Genomic DNA, 22,748 nt, shown 5'->3' with positions numbered 1-22,748 from the left:
GAGAAAGCCAAAATCACCTTTACTCTGGCAACATAAAAAAAAAAGAAAAATAGATTCTAAAAGTAATTCTGAGCTGGGCATGGTAGCTCACGCCTATAATTCTAGCTACTCAGGAGGCTAAGATCTGAGGATCTCAGTTTAGAGCCAGTCCGGGCAGGAAAGTCCGTGAGACTCCAATAAACTGCTCAGAAAACTGGAAGTGGTGCTGTGGCTCTAGTGGTAGAGCGCTCATCTTGAGCTGAAGAGCTGAGGGACAGCACCCAGGCCCAGAGTTCAAGCCCCACGACCACCAACAACAAAAAATGTAATTCTGGCTCTCTTGGAGGCACAAATGTAGTCCTCAGTGGTTAGAGTAGTAATGAAGTTCAATACACTGGTTAGGGCTATTTATTTAAAGTTCTATGAGCTTTATAGTTGACCTGCTGAGTATGAGCAGCAAGTTGGCTTTTATATTTCGTTGGGCCCCTGAAACATAGGAGGGAAGTCAAGACACCTTTGACCCAAAAGTATCTTTGCAGGTGTGTGAGAACAAATCCTACAAGAACAAGGAGCCCCATGAGTTGGTGGGCAGCAGCCCCCATGGAGCAGCTAGTCCTATGTCTGGTGTTAAGGAAGCAGGCCCGGGCAAGGATGTGGTGGAAGAGGAAGTCCCAGAGGAACGGGAGAGCATTGAGTCAACTCAGAGCAGGACGAGCAGGACCATGAGAAAGGGAGAGGTGCCCATTCCACGTGAGTAATCTGCCAAACTAGGCCTGCCCAGCCTTTCTCCCAATGAGTTCTTAGCTTCATTCTCCTAACTTCAACAGGATCCTTAGAGAGCTTGATAACAGTCTTGCCAGGCACGTGGCTTATGCCTGCAATACTAGCTGCTCAGGAGGCTGAGGTCAGGATCACAGTGTAAAGCCAGCCTGGGCAAAAAAGTCCATGAGACTCATCTACAATTAGCAACCAGAAAACCGGAAGTGGCTCTGTGGCTCAAAATGGTAGAGCACTAGCCTTGAGCAAAAAAGCTCAGGGATAGTGCTCAGACCCTGAATTCAAGCCCCATGACTGCTAAGAAAAAAAACAACCCACCAGTCTTTCAAAGGATGGGTATAGTACTTCCCTTTCAATAGAAATCCTTTTCTTGTTCAGCTTGTAATCTCTCCTACAGTACTGTGTAGTCCACAGAACTTGATACTATCCCCCCATTCCCATTCCTGACCAGGAATTCCACTGGTCTCCAAATCCTGTCGACCTAAGTGCTTAAGACTCAGCTCTTGGCATTAGGACTTTATATCCTTGTGTGAATGATATAGCACTCACCTCTACCACTTTTTTTTGGGGGGGGGGCGAGTCAGTTTTGGGGCTTGAACTCAGGGCCTGGGTACTATTCCTGAGCTCTTTTGCTCAAGGCTAGCACTCTACTACTTTGAGCCACAGCACCACTTCTGGTTTCCTGGTGGTTAATTGGAGATAAGAGTCTCATGGTTGGGGTTGGGAATGTGGCTTAGTGGTAAACTGCTTGCGTGGGCATGCATGGAGCCCTGGGTTCGATTCCTTAATACCACATAAACAGAAAAAGCTAGAAGTGGCGCTGTGGCTCAAGTGGTAGAGTGCTAGCCTTGAGCGAAAGAAGCTCAGGGACAGTGCCCAGGCCCTGAGTTCAAACCCTATGATTGGGAAAAAAAAAAGTCTCATGGACATTCCTGCCCCATTTAGCTTTAAACAGTGATCCTCAGATCCCAGCCTCCTGCGTAACTAGAATTACAGGCGTGAGCCACTGGTGCCTGGTGTTCTGCCACTCTTTTATATAGGTTTATTCCAGCACCTCACCAGTGACTATGGTAGTTTTCAGTTCTTGGGTACATCATGATCCTGTGCATCCTCTAATCCTTTTTTCCCTCTGAAGCAGGGTCAACAGTGGGGAACACTTTGCTGCCTCTTCAAGAAGAGACTCTTACAGAACAGCTCCTTGCGGGCCCTGCACCTCACTTACCAGACACTCTCCAACTTTGCTCCCAAACTGGAGCTGTATCCCCCACTGTCAGAAACCAGGCTGGGGCTGAGGCTCTTTCCTGCCCCAGGGTATCTCTCTCACCTCAGAAAGAGGAGGGCCAGCAGGCAGCAGCTGACTCAGAAGTCCCCATGCTGGTCTCAGGTGCACCTGAAACTGAGAAATTGCCCTGCACTAATGAGGGCCCTGCTTCCTTCTTCAGTCCTGATTCTTCAAGGACCAGAGAAGTACAAAAAATACATGTGTCTGGGAAACCAGGTAATCATGAAAACTGGCTGCCTTCAAGCAGAGTTGGGACAAAGACAGCAGACAAGATGTCTTCTGTCCATGAATCTTCTTCAGGAGTTGATATCTCAGAGACTTCCCCCAAAGCCTTTAGAGGGGATTTAGTTAAAGATTCTGGAATACAAGGCAAGGGCCCAGAGCAGCAAGGAGAACTGCAACCGAAGGCCACAGAAGCTACAGTGTGTGCTAATAACAGCAAAGTCAGCTCCACGGGGGAGAAAGTTGTCCTGTGGACAAGGTAAGGATAGATGGTAGATTTGGAAAGAGTCTAGAACGTATCCATATGGCTTTTTACGATTAATCATGATATACTTGTCACAGGGAAGCTGACCGAGTGATTCTCACCATGTGCCAGGAGCAAGGAGCACAGCCACAGACCTTTAGCATCATCTCTCAGCAGCTGGGGAATAAGACTCCTGCTGAGGTAAGTGGGGAGAGAAGGAATGTGTGAAGTGGGGCAGTCTTGTAAGTCTCAAGCTTCAGAGGAACAAAGGCAATCTGGCAAGAAGAGAACAGAGTGGCTGACTAAGTAGTAGACATAAGGCTGGGTGCCGGTGGCTCATACCTGTAATCCTAGCTACTGACGAGGTAGAAATCTGAGGATTGAGTCCAGCCCAGGCAGGAAAGTCCGTGAGACTCTTCCAATTAACCACCAAAATGCTAGAAGTGGAGCTGTGGCTCAAGTGGTGGAGTGCTAGCTTTGAGCAAAAGAAAGCTCAGGGACAGTGCTGAGGCCCTGAGTTCAAGACCCAAGACTATTGTACACACACATACACATAGGCTTCTACAAACTCAAGACACCAGTTACATAAAGGAAGGGCTTCACTTGTCAGTATGGTAGAGGAGAGGTCTAAGAGAGAACAGTAGTAGCAGCAGCTCCAAGTTTCAATTCTGTTTTTGCTTTTAGCAGTGTGACTTTGGGCCTCTGGAATTTTGTGGGTTTTGTTTTTTTTTTTTTGCCAGTCCTGGGGCTTGAACTCAGGGCCTAGGCACTGTCCCTAAGCTTCTTTTGCTCAAGGCTAGCACTTTACCACTTGAGCCACAGCACCACTTCTGGCTTTTTCTGTTTATGTGGTACTGAGGAATTGAACCCAGTGCTTCATGCATGCTAGGCAAGCACTCTACCACTAAGCCACATTCCTAGTTCTGGAATTTCTTTATTAACACACAACTCTCACAAATGTGGAATCAATAAAAGAATTTCAGATTGGCACCTATTACTTAGTAAATGTTGATGTTCCTAATTTGGAACAGTAATTATAGCCCTTCTGCTATGCTAGGTTTCTCACCGCTTTCGAGAACTCATGCAGCTCTTCCACACGGCCTGTGAGGCCAGCTCTGAGGATGAAGATGATGCAACCAGTACCAGCAATGCAGACCAGCTGTCAGACCATGGGGACTTGCTGTCTGAGGAGGAGCCAGATGATTGAGGCTCCTGGAAGGTGTGGTGTCATTTGCATAGGACCAACATGCCAGGCACCCTGTGCTCTGGGAGAGAGTGGCTGTACTTCACTTGTGCAGTCCTTGAGTTCTGCATACAGAGCTGAAGAGCAGAGCTGGGCCCAAGGATAAAGTGAGGCTAGATCTAGGCCCCAGAGCTCTTTCGCCTCTGCCTCACTCAGGGTCTTTGAAGACGACCTTCAAAATCCACTCTATAAATAGCATTCAGGGAGAGAGGCCTGGATCCTTTCTCTCCTTTTGTTTTTGGGTCTAATGGTACATATTTATTGTTTTGTGATCAACTCACAATGTTTCTAAATGTAATAAATTTCTAATGTCTGTAGCCAGTTCTAAGACACTGAGCTCCTGTGCAGGAATACACTGGGCTCATGCACCCAGCAGCTTTTTATTGCAAAGGAACTCCTGGAACTTTAGTCTGGGGAGCTGTCTCCTTCCTGGTAGCAGTGGGCCAGGCTGCGGAGCTCCTGCAACAGTTCCTCCATGTCATCGTGTTCTACTCCAGCGTCCATGAAGCTAGCCCAGCGCCGCAGGTCGAGTTTGGAGAGCTCATCTGCTAAGCCTCCCAGGGTCTGGTACAAGGATGCAGAAGAGCGCAGGGCCCCAAACACTGGGATGTTCTTCACTTCTACATACCGAGAGAAAAGCAAGACTGAATGGATTGGATTCTGCCTTGAGCCTCTTGTATTGATAGGGAATCTGGGTGCTTGGTAGAGCAGACTGTAAGGTACACTTGAGAGATTTGCGTGCTGTCCCCTTTGTATACCAGCACTCCATAGGAAGGACACTTCTCAGGAGCCAAAGGGTGAATAAAGGTTTAACTGTGATATATATTTTTTTTTCAATTTTAATCCAGGAACTGTACCTTTGCTTGAAATCTTATGTTTTCCTCACTTCTTACCTACCTGTGCCCCTGGGGGGACCTTCTAACATTGCGCCCTGCTGGCTGAAGCTTGAAGAAAAGAGGTGGGGGTAAGGCGGAGCCACTCTGCAGGGAGTCAGCAGCAAATGGGATGAACTGTGTGGGCAGAGGGTGATGGTTAGGTTAGCCCAGGCGAGGTGGGGGGTCGGAGGGCTGAGAGAAGGGCAGGAGCAAGTGTTTCTACTGACCTGATGACTCTAGGCTGTTGCTCTTGTAAATACTGAGCCAAGACTTCTTCCCCAGTGGTACATGCATGAAGAGCAGAGGGCAGAGGTGTCCCAGAGACAAGCTGGCTGCCAGGAGAAAGCCAAAATCACCTTTACTCTGGCAACATGAATAAGAACTAAGACTTAATGTTCTAACACAGGCTCTGAAGGCCAATGGTCCTTACCTGGTATGGCTCGCTCTGTCTATGCCCCTCAGCACCACTGATTGGGCAAAGCAGCGTGTTCCAGAAGGGTCCCCACATGCAGACAGTGAGGTCCACGGACTGGCTTCTCCAAGCTGCATCAGAGTATCAGGAAGGGACTTGCCTGGAACCAAGGGGAAGGGGATGATTGCTTCTGCTGTCACCACCTAAAGATCAGGAGGAGATCAGGTTACCGAGCTTTTTCTCAGTGCTGACCCAGCTCCTCACAAAGATTTGTACCTTTTTCCCAGAGAAGCTCAGCATATCAGCCAGATGAACCATGGAAACTGGAGAGGAACGCAGGCGATAGGGAACAGTGACTGTGTCTAGGGCTGTAGCCAAGATGGCACTACAGTGGAAGGGTAGAGTGGCCTGTAAAATAGACAGAAGAGAAACACGTGGTATTTGGGGCCTGGAAAAGTGTGTGGAGACAACAGTAATGGCAGAGAAATCCAGGGCATGAAGCAAAGGTGTATTGGGCCCACAGCTGGACTAGTATCAGCCAGTGTGATCTAAGAGCCATATTTAAGCTAATGCTTCAAGAACAGAACCATAGGACTCCTCTTAGAAGCCCCTCTCCAAAGAAAGAATCTTGCAACTTCCACTTCTAAATAAACCTGTTCTGTCAGCTTAACACATAAAATAAAATAGAGCCACTGCAGAGAGAAGCTGATTTGAGTCTGTGGCCAGCCACAATCATAAAAAAAGCATTGATGGGGCTGGGAAGGTGGCACAGCGGTAGAGTGCTTGCCTTGCATGCCTGAGGCCCTGGGTTCGATTCCTCAGCACCACATAAGCAAAAAGAAAAAAGCTGGAAGTGGTTCAGGCCCCACGACCGGACCCAAAAAAATAAAAAGCATTGAGCCTTACGTTATAGCGCAGGTAAGGGAAGCTGACAGGTGGCTTGGGTCTCAGGCCCAAGTTTCCGCCCAAGGATAAAGGGCAGACGAAAGAGCAGTAAGCAGTCAGGCGCACCAGACCAAAGGCTGTGTTTAACAGACGATAGATGTTTTTCTGGGGCTCCTGGTAAAAGAAAACGAGTTTGTATCAAACAACATTGTCAGTGGGATTCTCCTTTCTCCTTCCTTACTCTGATTTTTCTTTATCTCAACTTCCACTCACCCTGAGATTGTAAGGCCCAGGGAGAAGACCCCAAGTAATTATTCCCCGCCCTGAATACTCGTCTCGTAGCAACTCTGCAGTCTTAGCACCTACTCCAGAGAAGCCATCATGTAGGTCACAAAGGATCTGAAAGCCCTAGAGAAAGATGAAGGATGAAAATAAGTGTAGGATAATAAATATCTATCCTGCTTGTCTGCCTTGCCACACACTACCTGCAAATAGTCACATTCCTCTACGTAGAAGTGCAGCCTGTCCTCCAGTTCTTCCAGGTACCTGGGTTCCTTCAGGATACTCTCCCCTTGGCCAAAAGCCTCCAGCCGACCTGCTTCCCTGCCACGAATAAGTGATGAAAGACTTAGCCCTGTCTTCAACATTTGGTTTGTCAAGAAAGATAGGCTTGAGCCTAATCTAGTGTGTTGGTGGGGGCATATGCTATTTGTGTCACAGCTTCTCGAGGCCTTCATACCCATCATGGTTGTATTTGTGAATCATACAGATGCTCCGAGGATGGAGGTCAACTCTCAGAAAGTCTGACCAGACTCTGATGGTGCCCTCTGGTGGTATAAATGATTTTGGAGCTGTAGCAGTGCTGACTGGAGGTGGACCTGAAGAACAAACAGAAGAGACACACAACTCTCCATGCTTCTCTGTTCAGAGGCCCCATTGTACTGCCCAGACTTCCTATATCCGGCGAACTCTCACCTTTGCCATTAGGGATGGACTTGACCTTCCAGACACCATCACTACTGGGCACTCCCTGGGATAGTTGAGAGAGAGAGAAAAAAACCTACATTTAGTTCTAGGCAGTTTAAGGGCAAAGGTCATTTATCCTTTATCCCCCAGTTTGCAGGATGCATTTCACCTCTTCTGATTAAGTCATCACAATTTTTTTTTTTGTCGGTCGTGGGGCTTGAACTCTGGGCCTGGGCACTGTCCCTCAGCTCTTTAGCTCAAGGCGAGTGCTCTACTCCTTGAGCCACAGTGCCACTTCTGGTTTTGTGGTGGTTAATTGGAGATAGGAGTCTCACAGACTCCTGCCCCAGCTGGCTTTGAACCGTGATCCTCAGACCTCAGCCTCCTGAGTAGCTAGGATTACAGGCAAGGCCACTGGCACCTGGCTGAGTCACGAAAAGAACTGTCTTTTTCTCTGCATTGGTGAGGGCACTTGTAGCATGAGGTTAAAAGGTTAAAGCTGAAGCCCTCACCTCTGCACTCAGAAGGTCCTGGAGATAAGGGTTCTTGGGATAGACTTCTTCTTTGTGGGTGGTGAGCTTCCCCTGCCTGAAAAAGATTGATCAAAGAACTTGTTTCTAGGGTTTCCCCAGCTGTTTTCACAAACATGTTCCCCCCTCTATTCCATACACCAAATACATACCATGCTATAGCAGCATCAAGTTGTTTGTCCCTGTACAGTCCACCTTCTTCTCTTAGGGAGTTAAGACTACCTATATAGAAACAATAATGCTAAGGTCAAAGCCTAAGACATCTCTGTGACTTGGACTAAATCTGATCATCAGACAACTTGGTGTCTCATGCCTGGCTCAAGCTTTCTTGGGCCTGGTTTAGGAGCCAAATCTAGATTCTAGCCTCTGTTCTCAACTTAGTAACTAGTGGGGCAAAAATTGCACCCAGTGGTTTTCCACGAGTGTGTCAGTTCAACACCTCACTTTGTCCAGGAGCAAACGAACTGTTTTGGAGACCAGTTTGAGCAGGGTAAATTTTTTCTTTGCTGTGCCCCTCTGGTGATTTAGCGCCTCATCTCTGGTTCTTCAGTGCCTCATCTCTGGTTCTTCAGTGTCCTTATCGGTTCTTTAAGTGAATGGATGCTAGACTCCGCATGCGAAAAAAGGAAAAACAGACTGGCTGACCCCTGCCACCGTCTCACCCTTCAGATCCATGAGGATGAGTCTCGGCGTGTACGTTTCCTGGCCGTGAAGCGTCCGGCCCGTCCGGTACAGGACATCAGGGCACAGCTCTCCGGCCGACTCTTTGGCATCGGTGTTTCGGCCCAAGGCAGCATCCTGGAGCAGATATAGAGAGGACTAAACTCGGGAGGCAAGAAGGATACGCGGGGCGGAGTCAACGCCGTAGATTTCCAAAGGATTCAGTTGGAAAGGCACCAGGAGATCTCACCTGTTGGTTCCACCAGTGCGTTCCCACGAAACCCGCAAAATGACCCAACTGCAGCGTGAGCACCTCCCGGGCCCCACCCGCCATACCGCGATGCAACTCTCAGTCGCACGCCCCTGCCCATCTACCATCTGCACACAGCCCATTGGCTCGACGGGCTTGTGGGCGGTGCTCTATTCTCTACGTCCTATTGGTCCACAAACACATCCTTTCCCATTGGACAAACGATTAGTTAAGTTCTGTACACAGTTCCCCCTCACGCCCTCCCTCTTCCTTGACGCGGACCACTCCTGCTTTCCGGTTGTTGCAGGCAAGAGGCGGAGCGCCGGAAGTTGTTATATGCGGAAGTTACGCCAGAGCTGTCTTACCGTGGTTTGTGGTGCTACGCTTCTATTGCTCAGGTTCTGGTCCCTTTTGTCAAGCAGTTATCTGTGCTAGTAACATCCCAGACAATTAAAACCTTGCTAGAACTAGATGCATCGATAAACCCCTTCCATTCCTTCCCTCCCCCTCCTTCAAAACTGCTTTCCATACTGCCTGCCTAATTTGTGTTATGTAAATGAATCAGAATATCCTTTTACTGTTATTTGTGAAGTTCACCCCCACTGTTGCATATACCTGTAGTTCTTTTTCATTGTTTCTCTTCCTCCCCCTAATCCCCCCCCCCTTCCCCGGTCCTAGGGCTTGAGCTCTGCCTTGGTCACTGTCCCTGAGCTTCGTTGTTCTCAAGGTTAGCACTCTACCACTTGGGCCACAGAGCCACTTCTGGCTTTTTCTGAGTAGCTTATTGGAGTTGAGTCTCACGGGCTTTCCTTCCCCAGGCTGGCTTTGAACCTAACGTGATCCTCAGATCTCAGCCTCCTGAGTCGCTGGAATTACAGGCGTGAGCCACTAGCGCCCAGCTCCATGAGACTCTTAAGTCCAGTTAACCACCAAAAAAGCCAGAAGTGGTCTGTGGTTCAAGGGTACAGCTCTAGCCTTGAGCAAAAGCTCATGGATAGCACCGTGAGCTTCTGCTTCAGGACTGGCACACACACAAAAAAAAAAAAAAACAAATAAAATAAGTAAATAAGTTAAAGGCATATGGAGCTAATGAATGTTATTAACTAAACTTTCTCATTGAGGTAGCTTGTGATAGATGGCCTGAAGAGAGACAAGAGTGTTAGACACAAATTAACAAATAATTACAGTACCTCATGAGTGATGGAAGTATAAAGTGGTAGTGAGGATGATGAGGCTTAAGTAAATTCAAAGGATTAATGAGGTATGTTGGAGATAAATCAATTAGGGTTCTACAGTGAAGTAGATTTACTAGAGAACTACTAAAAAGAGAAAGATGTGGGTTGGGCATGTAGCTCAGTGAAGAATGCCTGCTTAGTGTATACAAGGACCTGGATTTGATCAACAATATTGTAGACATGGATATACACAAAGGGATAGCATTAAAGTTGTGGAGGCTGGTTAAATGATCTCTATAAGGCTGCTATCTTTGTGTCTGATGCTAAGTGCAGGTTATTTTTGTTAAAATTATACATTGCAAAGTTAATCACGGTGGCAGAAATGCATCAAAGCGTTAAATATCTAATAGAGAATTCTTCAAATAAAGCATTATAGAATGCTTTACTTCGAACACTTGCTACTTATCACTAATTGGGTATTCTATGTAGTTAAGTCTTTTACCTATAGAAACTCCTACAAGTCTAGTGTCATTATCACTGTTCCAAAAGGTAAAATAGGAGACCAGGTGAAATCAAGAGGAAACAGGTGAGGAGATTCCCAAACTGACATCTAACAGGAGGGAGACCCAGGAATCTTTTTTTTTTTTTTTTTTTTTTGCCAGTACCAGTATTTGAACTCAGGGATTCATGCTTGCTCAACTTGTTTGTTTGGCTGGTGCTCTACAACTTGAGCTGTCCCCTGCCCAACCTTTGGCTGATAATTTTGGAGATGGAATCTTTTAGACTTCTGCTAGGGGTGGCTTCAAAATGAGCTCTTCTGAGCAGGGCGCTGGTGGCTCACACGTAATCCTACCTACTCAGGAGGCTGAGATCTGATGATCGGGATTCAAATCTGTGAGACTCTTATCTCCAATAAACCACTAGAAAACCAAAAGTGGCACCATGGCTCAAGCGGTAGGGGGCTTGCCTTGAGCTGAAGAGCTGAGGGACACCGCCCAAGCCCACAGTTCAAGCCCCATGACCGGGCTGGGAAGGTGGCTCAGTGGTAGAGCGCTTGCTTTGCATGCATGAGGCCCTAGGTTCGATTCCTCAGCACCACATAAGCAAAAAGAAAAAAGCCGGAAGTGGTGCTGGGGCTCAAGTGGTAGAGCGCTAGCCTTGAGCTGAAGAGCTGAGGGACAGTGCCCAGGCCCAGAGTTCAGGCCCCACGACTGGACCTAAAACAAACAAACAAAAAGAAAAACAAGCCCGGGGAGGCTGGGAAGGGATGTGAAGGGTAAACATAAGGAGGAGGCTGCAATGCTTGGTAAGAAATGTACGCATTATCCTGCCCATGTAATTGTAACCCCTCTGTACAGTATCTTCACAAATAAAATAAAATTTAAAAAAAAAATAAAAAAAAAACAAGCCCCATGACTGACAAAAAAAAAAAATCTGGATCTTAGCCACCTGAGTCGATAGTATTTTAGGTGTGAGCCACCAGTGAGAGGATGACAAAGAAGGGTAAGTCACTATTTCTTAGGACTTACAAGGACAGTACACAGATAACACAACTCTGTGCATTAAACTTTACTCATCATATATAGTGTATGCTGTAGGAGTTTAGTGCTTCATTTTCTTAGGAACCTGTAGGGAAGGGCTCTACTATCCAAAGCTGCAAGAAACTCACACTTGGGAGTTTCAATACATGCCCCAGGATACACGATAACACACCAAGAGTTAAGGGCCAGAAGTGTTTAGAAGTGATGGTTAGGCTATGAAATTTTGATATGAACTCACTAAAGTTTAAAAGGTAGAGCTACTATATATCAGGTCTCTTCAGACCCAAAACAAACAGGACAGAGAAATTCATTTTGGCCAATTTGAAGAGGCTTTCCTTATTAGAAATACAACACAATATCTTAAGGAAGGTTCTTTATTTTTTAAGGAAAAGATTCATGATTATCTTAGATATGGAAACAGTATCAAAAAACTAATAATAGTCTAGGAACAAGAGGATATTCTATTGTATAAGTCATCTCACAAGGAACCTCTTTCAGATCCCCAAAGTCCCAAAGCCAACTGCAACCCTGTATAATTCTGCAATTACAGAAGATGGGTACAGTGGAACTTCCCCACATGACTGGGTCCAGCTTGAAAGAGAAGTCCATTGTTTTCCATGCTTGTTGAGCCCATGGTTTAGAGATAGGCACAGAGCCGTTCCAGCTGTTCAGGATTGGCATTACTTAGAAACAGCAGCTCCTTCTTCCCTTCTTCTGTAGTAGCTAAAATAGAGTCAAACATAGACAAATGACAATTCTCCCTGATGCAATATATTCTCCAGGAATTTCCGAAGTCAGAGGCTAGCTTCTCTAGATTATATTCTCATGTAAGTTCTCCAACAGCTTCTTTGTTTTTCCCAACCTGTAGCTAGTTTTACTCTTCCCTCTCTAACATATTCCAATTACTTTTTTTTTTTTAATGTCAGTTGTGGGGATTGAACTCTGGGCCTGGGCACTGTCCCTCAGCTCTTCAGCTCAAGACTAGCGCTCTACCACTTGAGCCACAGCGCCACTTCCAGTTTTCTGGTGGTTAATTGGAGATAGGAGTCGCATGGACTTTCCTGGCTGGGCTGGCTTTGAACCAATTGGAATCCATATGTCCCAGCCTCCTGAGAAGCTAGGATTATAGGCATAAGCCACCAGTGCCTGGCCTCCAATTACTATTTACTTTTTACACTGGGGAGTGTGCTTGAGATTAAACCCAGGGCTTTTTACTAGTAACTAGAGAGTTATTAGTAACTATTTTCTAGTGATAGAACCTTTTCCTCTATAGCCTCTAGAATATTCAGATGTGAGGCAAGCATAAACGAATAGCTAGAATGCTTTCAGCCTAATGGATCAAGTCTGGTATCATGAGTTAAAAATTTCATCATGCTGGGAGACGGTGGCTCATGCCTGTAATCCTAGCTACTCAGGAGGCTGAGATCTGAGGATCTCAGTTCAAAGCCAGCCTGGGCAGGAAAGTCCATGAAACTCATTTCCAATAAACCACCAGAAAACTGAAAGTGGCGCTGTAGCTCAAGTAGTAGAGTGCTCACTTTGAGCTGAAGAGCTGAGGGACATCAGTGCTCAGGCCCAGAGTTCAAGCCCCAAGACCACCAACAACAACAACAAATTTCATCACATATACAAGTTAGGCAAAGATTTGGTTTAGTGCTGGGGTAGCCTCTCTAGAAGAATGACTTGTTCTATGGGAGTCTCAGCATAAGAATTTCTCAACTGAAATTTGTTGTATGAATAAATGTAATAGTAAGAGGATAGTAGAAACTCAAACATCTAGAAACATTGCCCACAGGTTGGACTTGGCTTTGATTCCTTCTTTAGCATGAACGTTTTATGTGGACAAATTAAGAATTTAGGTTTTTTTATTTGGGGGGAGGGGGGATGGGTCCTAGGGCTGGAACTCAGGGCTAGGTACTATCCCTGAGCAATTTTTTTGCTCTAGGCTAGCACTTAAGCCACAGCAGTGGTGGTTAACTAGAGGATAAGCATCTCATAGACTTTCCTGCCAGGGCTGGCTTTGAACTTCAATCTTTAGATCTCAGCATCCTAATAGCTATATAATTTCTTAAAGTATAGCCACTTCCTAACCACCTTTCTGCAAGTATCATCTTACTAGCCAGAAAAAAGTCAAGATAAAGGGGGAAAAAATGAAATAGAAATGACAGGCCTCTACTGAAGAAAAATAAAGAGAAGGCTACTGTGCTGAATACCCAGTCCCAAGCTAGTAAGGCTAGTTTAGGAGGTTCTGGAAAATTGAGTAGGTGGTAGGTAGCTAGGTCATTGGGCACATGTTCTGGGGGGGAAGATGTACAATGTCTCTATCTCTTTTTCTGTTTCTTATTTGCCATTAGGTAAACAGACTGTCACACAGTTTCTTCTGCCACGATGTACTACATATACCTCACAGCCCCTCACAAAGATGAAGGGCTGGGAAGGTGGCTCAGTGGTAGAGTGCTTGCCTTGCATGCATGAGGCCCTGGGTTTGATTCTTCAGCACCACATTAACAAAAAAGAAAAAAAGCCGGAAGTGGTGCTGTGGCTCAAGTGGTAGAGCGTTTGCCTTGAGCTGAAGAGCTGAGGGACAGTGCCCAGGCCCAGAGTTCAGGCCCCACAAATGGACCCCCCCAAAAAAAGTAATACAAAGATGACCAGATGACCATGGTCTGAATCCTCTGAAACTATGAGTTAAAAGAATCCTTTTCTAAGCTGGTACTGATGGCTCACACTTATAATCATAGCTATTCAGGAGGCTGAAATTGAGGATTGTGGTTTGAAGCCAGCCCAGGCAGGAAAGTCCAGGAAACTCTTATCTCCAATTAGCCACTAAAAAGCCAGAAGTGGAGCTGTGATTCAAGTAATAGCCTTGAGCACAAAAGATCAGGGACAGTGCCCATGCCATGAGTTCAAGCCTCAGGATAGGCACCACGATTTTAAAAAAGTCCTTTTCTGCTTTGTTTGATGCTATATAAATTGGGTCAGAGAAATATAAAATTAAATATTGCAATCTGATTCAGTGAGATACTATTGTGAGCACAAAGCTCTGACAGTAGGTCAGCAACTAACCTTTCTCATGCTGAAGCCATTTATTCTCTAAATAATACTGAATAGAACTTTCAAATTCCTTTGGGTTATAGTTAGAAACTAGGATGGGAAGAAAGGGATCCAGTGCATCAAATCCTTCCTAGAGAAGAAAAAGATAAACATACAATATTAGTTAAGTGACAAATCAGTACAGAGAATTTTTTTTTTTTTTTGGTCAGTCGTGGGGCTTGAACTTAGGCCTGGATGCTGTCCCTCAGCTCTTCAGCTCAAGGTGAGCGCGCTCTACCCCTTGAGCCATAGCGCCACTTCGTTTTCTGGTGGTTAATTGGAGATAAGAGTCTCATGGACTTTCCTGCCCAGGCTGGCTTTGAACCATGATCCTCAGATCTCAGCCTTCTGAGTAACTACGATTACAGGCATGAGCCACTGGCCCCTGGCCCACAGAGAAAAATTTAATGAGACATTTAAACTATCAGCTGTTTCTTTCTCTTAAAACAGGGTATGCAATTATTTTTCCCAAACAAACACGGTAATCAGTATTTACTATTAAAAGATGATGATGATAATTTTTTTTTTTTTTGGGTCTGGTCGTGGGGCCTGAACTCTGGGCCTGGGTGCTGTCCCTTAGCTCTTCAGCTCAAGGCTAGCACTCTACCACTTGAGCCACAGCACCACTTCCGGCTTTTTTCTTTTTGCTTATGTGGTGCTGAGGAATCGAACCCAGGGCCTCAGGTATGCAAGGCAAGCGCTCTACCACTGAGCCATCTTCCCAGCCCCTGATGATTATTTTTTTGTCAGTCATGGGGCTTGAACTCTGGACCTCGGCACTGCCCCTCAGCTCTTCAGCTCAAGGTGAGCGCTCTACTACTTGAGCCATAGCACTACTTGTGGTTTTCTGGTGGTTTATTGGAGATAACGGTCTCATGGACTTTCCTGCACAGGCTGGCTTTGAACCATGATACTCAGATCTAAGCTTCCTGAGTAGTCTGTGAGACTCTGATCTCCAATTAACCATCAGAAAACTGCAAGTGAAGCTGTGGCTCAAGTGGTAGAGTGCTTGCCTTGAGCTGAAATGCTCAGGGACAGCACCTAGGCAGAGTTCAAGCCCTATGACTGACCAAAAAAAAAAAAAAAAAAGGAAGAAATAATCTTCAATCTTTGAGATATTGAAACTAAAAGACTTTCTGCATTTTAAATTAAATTTATGTTTTGAGTCCAAGGAAGAAGAACTAAGGCAATTAAAAATACGGTAACACCTTAAATCTGTAATAAAAAGGAAAAACTAATCCTTTTTTTTTTTGTTTTTGGTGATGAGGCTTGAACTCAGGATCTGGGTGCTGTCCCTGAACTGTTTTGCTCTACTACTTTGACCAAAGTGAAGTGACCCAATGTGTCACTTCTGGTTTTCTGGTGGTTAACTGAAGATAAGAGTCTCATGGACTTTCTTGCCCAGGCTGTCTTTGAACCATGATCCTCAGATCTCAACCTAAGTAGCTAGGATTACAGGCGTGAGCCCAGCCTAATCCTAGTTTTAAAACTCACAAGTTATAATACAAACTTGTCGGGCTGGGAAGGTGGCTCAGTGGTAGAGTGCTTGCCTTGCATGCATGAGGCCCTGGGTTTGATTCCTCAGTACCACATAAGCAGAAAAAGCCAAAGTAGCGCTGTGGCTCAAGTGGTAGAGCGCTAGCCTTGAGCTAAAGAGCTGAGGGACAGTGCCCCAGGCCCAGAATTCAGGCCTCATGACTGACCCCTCCCCTCGGAAAAACCCTCCTACAAATTTGTCATGTTAGCTGATTCCATTCTATCATCCTATCTATGTAGGAAGCATTAATAGGAAGATCACAATCTAGGCTGGCCCTGGCATAAACGTTGAGACCTATTCATAAAACAAATAAAGTAAAAAATGCTAGGGGCATGGCCCAAGTGGTAGTCTGTACCTGCCTACTAAGTTTAAGGCCCTGATTTCACGCTCCAGTACCACCCAAAACAATAAGAACAACAATAAAAACTACCAAAAAAATTAAGATTATAAAAGACTAAACTGAGGAACTGTTAAAGATAAAAGGAGACCAAAGAGGCACAATAACTGAATGCAAGACATTATCCAGGATTTTCTTTTTCTATACTGGGATATTAGGATAACTGGCAAAATCAGAGTAAGTATTATAGACTAAAATAAAAGTTTCATACCAGTTCCAATTTTCTGATTTGGCAAATGTGCTATGATTGCATATCAAAATATTATTATTTTTTTTTTTAGGAAAGAGACATCATTTAGAGATAAAGATGCTTGATGTCTGTTACTACAATGATTAAAAAAAAAAAAAGGAGAGGAGGGCTGGGAAGGTGGCTCAGTGTTAGAGCGCTTGCCTTGCATGCATGAGGCCTTGGGTTTGCTTCCTTAGCACCACAAAAGCAGAAAAAAGCCAGAAGTGGTGCTGTGGCTTAAGTGGTAGAGCGCTAGCCTTGAGTTGAAGAGCTGAGGAACAGCGCCCAGGCCCAGAGTTTAGGCCCCAGGACTGACAAGAAAAAAAAAAGAGAGAGAGATGAAGATAAAGTTAACATTTTAGGAGTGGGTAAAGGGCATGAATACAATTTTCTCTAGAAACTAACCTTTCTCACACTGAAACCATTTATTCTCTAAGTTAGAAATTATGATAAAATAGGTTAAAAAAGAAATACCTTTTTTGACAAACTGACTGTCACGGGGGAAACAGGGTTTTATTTTTGTTATTATTATTATTTTAAATGATGTCACCTTTTCCAGCAGCTCATGAGGCATATAGGCTTTCCTGGGCTTAAAGAGAGACCCAGTCTGGCTCAATGTCAACACAATGGCACCTCCATTCTGAAAGAAAAGAAACCAAACTGAATTTTAAAGTTGACAAAAGAATAAAAATGCCACATAATCATCTACAGATTTTTAGTTTAATGTCCACTGTGACAACAGGGTGGTCGGTCTTGTACAATTAATGACATGTTAAGTTAGTTATGTCTAGATTTAGCTCCGACAATAAACTGCTGCAAGATCTTAAATATAGCATCATATACTTTTGGATTTCAAACTCTTTTTTTTTTTTTTTTTTTTCTTAAATATAGCATCATATACTTTTGGATTTCAAACTCTTTTTTTTTTTTTTTTTTTGGTCAGTCATGGGGTTTGAACTCTGGGCATGGGCACTGTCCCTGCACTCTTCAGCTCTTCAGCTCAAGGAGAGCTCTACCCCTTGAGCCACAGGGCCACTTCCGGTTTTCTAGTGGTTTACTGGAGATAAGACTCAAGGACTTTCCTGCTCAGGCTGGCAGGAAAGAGATCTGAGATCCTCAGATCTCAGCCTCCTGAGTAGTTAGGATTACAGCCATCAGTGCCTGGCTCAGATGGATTTCTTTTGAAAATGCATTAGACATCATGTGCACTTACCCAATCATTTCTCACCATTTTCCTTAGGTTATGAACAAGTGCAAGTTCCTCTGGGGCAATCTGCATGTTATCAGCAAGAGAAAGAGATCACTATTAGCCTTCCTGGATGCTTGCCTAAGACAAAGGACCAACAGTTAGAAAAGCCTAGGCTATATAGTGAGACCCAATCTCGAAACACCAAAGTATGGTGAACACTTGCCTAGTTTGTGCAATTCTAGATTCAAGACATAACACTGATTTTAGAAAGACAGAACGTATTTGTTGACTGCTCCAAACACATTCCTTTCCTTGATGTGTCTGATCTCTACTCAGACCACATAGTCTTATTTCCAAAAGGCAACAGAAAGAAAAAAATTTAAGCAAGCAAGCAAGCAGAGCTGTTCTAGTTCTGACTTTTCCAAAATACACCCTTAGTTTTCAGTGCATTGTGGCATGACTTTTTTCTTCTCATGTTGTTTTTTTTGTTGTTGGTCGTGGGGCTTGAAATGAGGGCCAGCGTGCTATCCCTGCACTCTTTCACTCAAGGCTAGTGCACTTTGAGCCACAGCACCACTTCTAATTTTCTGGTGGTTAATTGGAAGAATAGTCGCACAAACTTTCTTGCCTGGGCTGGCTTTGAACCCCAATCCTCAGTTCTCAGCCTCCTGAGTAGCTAGGATTACAGGTATGCCTAAGTCACTGGTGCCCAGCCATCTCATTGTATATCTTTTGCTTGTTTGAGGCAGTGGGGCTGTATGCATGCTATAAAAGGGCTCTAACACAGAGTTAAATTGCTAGCTGTTCACTATGTATGTTAATTTAAATGCTCTTGGGACAAGAAAATAAACATTGCATAGCTGACGTGGCTAAGTCTCAGACTTTGTATATGAAGGAACCAGAAGTCACAAAAAATAGAATAGAGACAGGCAATCTTCCTACTGGACTTTTATCTTCTCTTTTCAGCGTGGTCCTTCCCCACAGAGCATTGATTCCGTCTACTGCTACGAGAAGGTGAAACATCCCTGAAGAGCTTTGCCTCTTTAGCTCCTTCATCACAATCCCAACGGCATCGGTAGCATTTCTCACTCGTGTTATACCCTGGTGGGAGAGACAGTGGTTTAAGAGTGTTATGAGAGACCTTCTCCGGTTAAGACATGATATACATTGAGTATTCCCTCCTGTACCTGCTCAACAATGTCTCTCAGAGGACTGCCTTTCTCAGTGCTCTCTCTTTTATTCCAGACATACTTCTCCTGAACTTTTATCTAAAAAAGCAAACAATTCAAAATCAAAACAAGACAAAAGCTACTTTGCCTAAATCTGAATCCATCTATAGTTGACAAAGTAGGAGGTTAAGTTTAATTAACAGAAGTCAGCTTTATTTCTCAGGTCTTGTAAGAGACAGTAATATAGAATTGAATGCTGCCGCCAGGCGCCAGTGGCTCATGCCAGTAATCCTAGCTACTGAGGAGGCTGAGATCTGAGGATGGCGGTTCAAAGCCAGCCCAGGCAGGAAAGTCTGTGAAACTCTTATCTCCAATAAACCACCAAAAAACCGAAAGTGATTCTGTAGCTTAAGTGGTAGAGCGCTAGCCTTGAGCTGAAGAGCTGAGGGACAGAGCTCAGGCCCAGAGTTCAAGCCCCACGACTGACTAAAAAAACAAAAAACAAACAAAAAAAGTGAATGCTGCCAGTGTTGCTGGCTCATACCTCCGACTGTACCTACACAGGAGGCTGAGATCTGAGGACTCAGGTTCAAAGCCAGCCTGGACAGAAAAGTCCATGAGATTCTCATCTCCAATTAACCACAAAACACCAGTGGTGGAGTTGTGGCTCAAAGGAATACAATGCCAGCCTTGAGCAAAATCCAGCTCAGGGATAGCACCCAGGCCCTGAGTTCAAGTTCCATGACCACCATGACCACCACCACCACCTCCACCACCAAAAGTGAATGCTTTTTAATTCATATACATGGATGAATCTCAGAGCTTTCTGTATGCTAGGTAAGTGATCTATTAATGATGTATACACCCCCAGCCCTGGCACCTGCATTTTAATAAACTCCTAGATAAGTTTTTTGTTTGTTTTTGGTCATGAGGTTTGAACTCAGGGCCTTGGGTGCTGTCCTGTTTTTTTTTTTTTTTGGGTCCTGTCGTGGGGCCTGAACTCTGGGCCTGGACGCTGTCCCTCAGCTCTTCAGGTCAAGGCTAGCACTCTACCACTTGAGCCACAGCGCCACTTCAGGCTTTTTTGTTTTTGCTTATGTGGTGCTGAGGAATCAAACCCAGGGCCTCATGCATGCAAGGCAAGCCCTCTACCACTGAGCCACCTTCCCAGCCCCTCCAAAAAGATTTTATGTGGAGAAAATCTTGTAGCTGGAAAACTTGTTCTAGACACTTATGGCTGTGGTGGAAGTGTCAGCAAATCTAGATTTTACTTTGCTGTCTACTAAATATGAACAGCTTAGTGGTACTTCTTTATTTCACATGGACAAATGAGTTTCAATTGTGAGCCTACTTATGAGCAAACGTATGAAAATAGTTTACTAACTATTCAGGACACAAAGAAGACAGGATCTATATAAAGACTAATCAGGAGTCCAGGTACCTGGCTTAGGAAGCGTTCATTTGTAGTTTTGAAATTCTTCAACCAGGTTGAAGCCTCTAAAGGTTGATCAAAGCGCTGTTTGTTGAAGGTAGACTGTAGAAGTTCCCGGCAATTTTTTATCCAGAGATGAGCTAAAAAATGCAAAATCATACACACACACACACACACACACATACACACACACATCCTTTAGATCTAGCTTTCAGATGTAAAAGTATTTGATATTTGTTTGACTTTTTGGCCTTGGCTTATCTTGCTCAACATGATTGTCTTCAATTCTATTGTTTTAGACAAAGCAAAACAAATAGTCACAGTGCTGCTGAAATAAGTGAATTAGGAATGGAAAAAAAGACAGCTAATTCTTACCATCTGGAATATGCAATATAAGCCAGTCGTGTTTTGCACAGAAATGAGTAACATGGCAAAGACTGAGTGTTTTTCCTGTTCCTTTTTCCCCATCTAAAGTAGTTGTTAAAGAAATAACACCAGAATGAACACATTTACTGTCAATGGCATTTCTTCTTTTCCTTATCTGAGGGGTGAAAGCATTGGCTCAAGAGGCACCAGGCAGGGGCCGGGAAGGTAGCTCAGCGGTAGAGTGTATGCCTTGCAAGCATGAGGCCCTGGGTTCGATTCCTCAGCACCACATAAACAGAAAAAGCTGGAAGTAGCGCTGTGACTCCAGTGGTAGAGCACTAGCCTTGAGCTGAAGAGCTGAGGGACAGCGCCCAGACCCAGAGTTCAGGCCCCATGACCGGCAAAAAAAACAAAAAAAAAAACAACAAAAAAAGAGGCACCAGGCAGGCAGAAAAGGATACACAGAAGATAGCGTACAGCTGGATGAGCAAAATTGGTGTTTTTCAGGTAATGCAGAAGTTCTAGGGCTGGTTTCCTTACCATGAAGCAAGCTTCACCAAATGTCTTCACCTAAGAAAACACAGAGAGCTGGGATTGTAGAACTTCTAACCAAATTTCTACTCATTTACACACTGAGTGTAATATAGTCTAATACAGTAACAAAGAGCACTAAATTATATGTCTATTCAATTAGAAGAGGTTGGGTTGGTATAGAACTTTAAAAATCAGTCCATATGGGGCTGGGAAGGTGGCTCAGTGGTAGAGCGCTTGCCTTGCATGCCTGAGGCCCTGGGTTTGATTCCTCAGCACCACATAAGCAAAAAGAAAAAAGCCGGAAGTGGCGCTGTGGCTCAAGTGGTAGAGCGCTAGCCTTGAGCTGAAGAGCTGAGGGACAGTGCCCAGGCCCAGAGTTCGTGCCCACTTCCGGACCCAAAAAAAAAATAAATTAAATAAATAAAAAAATAAAAAAAAAATCAGTCCATATAATTCAGTTAAAAAGGGGCAGGGAAGGTGGCTGGCTCAGTGGTAGAGTGCTTGCCTTGCATGCATGAGGCCCTGGCTTCAACTCCTCAGCATCACATAAGCAGAAAAAGCCAGAAGTGGTGCTGTGGCTCAAGTGGTAGAGCGCTAGCCTTGAGCTGAAGAGCTGAGAGACAGTGTTCAGGCCCAGAGTTCAGGCCCCACAATTGAAAAAAAAAAAAAATTCAGCTAAAAGCTGAACCACATTATTCCATCACCATAAACATGCTTTTGATTATTCTTGTTAATAAAGTATAAATCATATACCAGTTAATTGGGGTCTGTAAACAATTCGTATATCTCTCTAACCTAACTATGCATACTACGTATAGTCACTGGAAATGTTAAAAGCATTTAAAATGTTTAATGAAGTGTTTAATATACAGTAAGCTTTCAATTACATTACTTCTTTAAAACTTATTTAATAATAACAATAATCATTAAAAAGAAGTAAATACCAAAATAAATGAAAAAGAAATAAAACTTATTTGTACTTAATCCCTATTACTATAGTCATCTATGGCTTTTCCTAGAATTATATGTACAGCAGCTTAGAAACAGATGTTATCAGCTCTCCATGCCCATGAGGTTATTGCTCCAGCCCTAGCTTATATTACTCTGGTAATGACATACTAGAGTTTATATATTTGTTAACACATAAACTACTCTCCTTTTGCTATCAGAATACTTTGGTGGAAAGTATATTATTTATTAATTATTAATTGATTTTCAAGTAAATACATATGTCTACTAATAAGAATAAATACCCAACAAATATTATTTGCAAGTACATCAGATAAGGTTTAAAATACTACTAGCCATTTTGTTGTTTGTTGCTGTTGTGCTGTGGACCAAGCACACGCTAGGCAAGTGCTCTACCACTGAGCTATAGCCTCAATTTCAGTGTTAGTGTATTTATTTAGCATACACAGGATTGAACTCAGGACCTCCTGTTTGCTAGAGAGGCACTCTACCACTTGAACACAACTACCAACCCCTTGTTTAAAAAACAAAACAAAACAAGGAGGGGGGGGTGGGTGGGCGATGGGAAGGGGAAACAAAGGAGGCAACAATGCTTGATAAGAAATGTACTCAGCCGGGCACTGGTGGCTCACGCCTGTAATCCTAGCTACTCAGGAGGCTGAGATCTGAGGATCTCGGTTCAAAGCCAGCCGGGGCAGGAGAGACCGTGAGACTCCTATCTCCAATAAACCACCAGAAAACCGGAAGTGGCGCTGTAGCTTAAGTGGTAGAGCGCTCACCTTGAGCTGCAGC

At 44.4% G+C, this 22,748-nt stretch overlaps 3 protein-coding genes across 5 annotated transcripts in view; 1 reads left to right on the top strand and 2 right to left on the bottom strand.

The window, feature by feature from the left end:
• Positions 1-4,017, top strand: part of Gon4l (gon-4-like (C. elegans)) — an 85,515-nt gene extending 81,498 nt beyond the window's left edge. Inside the window, exons 27-30 of the mRNA XM_013015036.1 lie at positions 477-729; positions 1,892-2,519; positions 2,603-2,705; positions 3,562-4,017. Coding sequence (XP_012870490.1) covers positions 477-729; positions 1,892-2,519; positions 2,603-2,705; positions 3,562-3,711 — 1,134 coding nt within the window. The 3' untranslated portion in view covers positions 3,712-4,017. The remainder of the gene's footprint in view (positions 1-476; positions 730-1,891; positions 2,520-2,602; positions 2,706-3,561) is intronic.
• A 94-nt stretch (positions 4,018-4,111) lies between these two features.
• Positions 4,112-8,487, bottom strand: Msto1 (misato 1, mitochondrial distribution and morphology regulator). Its single transcript, XM_013015271.1, has 14 exons — positions 8,326-8,487; positions 8,078-8,213; positions 7,568-7,637; positions 7,398-7,473; positions 6,895-6,949; positions 6,659-6,797; positions 6,405-6,522; positions 6,193-6,327; positions 5,941-6,093; positions 5,311-5,442; positions 5,053-5,237; positions 4,850-4,954; positions 4,645-4,757; positions 4,112-4,367 (listed from the first exon to the last, which is right to left on the bottom strand). The coding sequence occupies exons 1-14, from the start codon at positions 8,407-8,409 to the stop codon at positions 4,153-4,155; spliced, it is 1,716 nt and encodes a 571-aa protein (XP_012870725.1). The 5' UTR covers positions 8,410-8,487; the 3' UTR covers positions 4,112-4,152.
• A 2,910-nt stretch (positions 8,488-11,397) lies between these two features.
• Dap3 (death associated protein 3) overlaps positions 11,398-22,748 on the bottom strand; it is a 26,372-nt gene continuing 15,021 nt past the window's right edge. For 2 of the 3 annotated variants that reach the window (XM_013015380.1, XM_013015381.1), the window contains exons 5-13: positions 20,915-21,023; positions 20,463-20,555; positions 20,097-20,227; positions 18,674-18,754; positions 18,429-18,587; positions 17,511-17,570; positions 16,848-16,937; positions 14,108-14,225; positions 11,398-11,764 (exon numbers count right to left, since the gene is read on the bottom strand). In XM_013015380.1, coding sequence (XP_012870834.1) covers positions 11,679-11,764; positions 14,108-14,225; positions 16,848-16,937; positions 17,511-17,570; positions 18,429-18,587; positions 18,674-18,754; positions 20,097-20,227; positions 20,463-20,555; positions 20,915-21,023 — 927 coding nt within the window. In that variant the 3' untranslated portion in view covers positions 11,398-11,678. The remainder of the gene's footprint in view (positions 11,765-14,107; positions 14,226-16,847; positions 16,938-17,510; positions 17,571-18,428; positions 18,588-18,673; positions 18,755-20,096; positions 20,228-20,462; positions 20,556-20,914; positions 21,024-22,748) is intronic. The other variant, XM_013015382.1, reaches the window with a different exon arrangement.

The sequence above is a fragment of the Dipodomys ordii genome, unplaced genomic scaffold, assembly GCF_000151885.1.
Source record: "Dipodomys ordii isolate 6190 unplaced genomic scaffold, Dord_2.0 Scaffold26, whole genome shotgun sequence".
NCBI classification, from domain to species: domain Eukaryota; kingdom Metazoa; phylum Chordata; class Mammalia; order Rodentia; family Heteromyidae; genus Dipodomys; species Dipodomys ordii.
The sequence above is the reverse complement of the archived record's forward strand: the minus strand, read 5'-3'. Positions and strand labels throughout refer to the sequence as shown.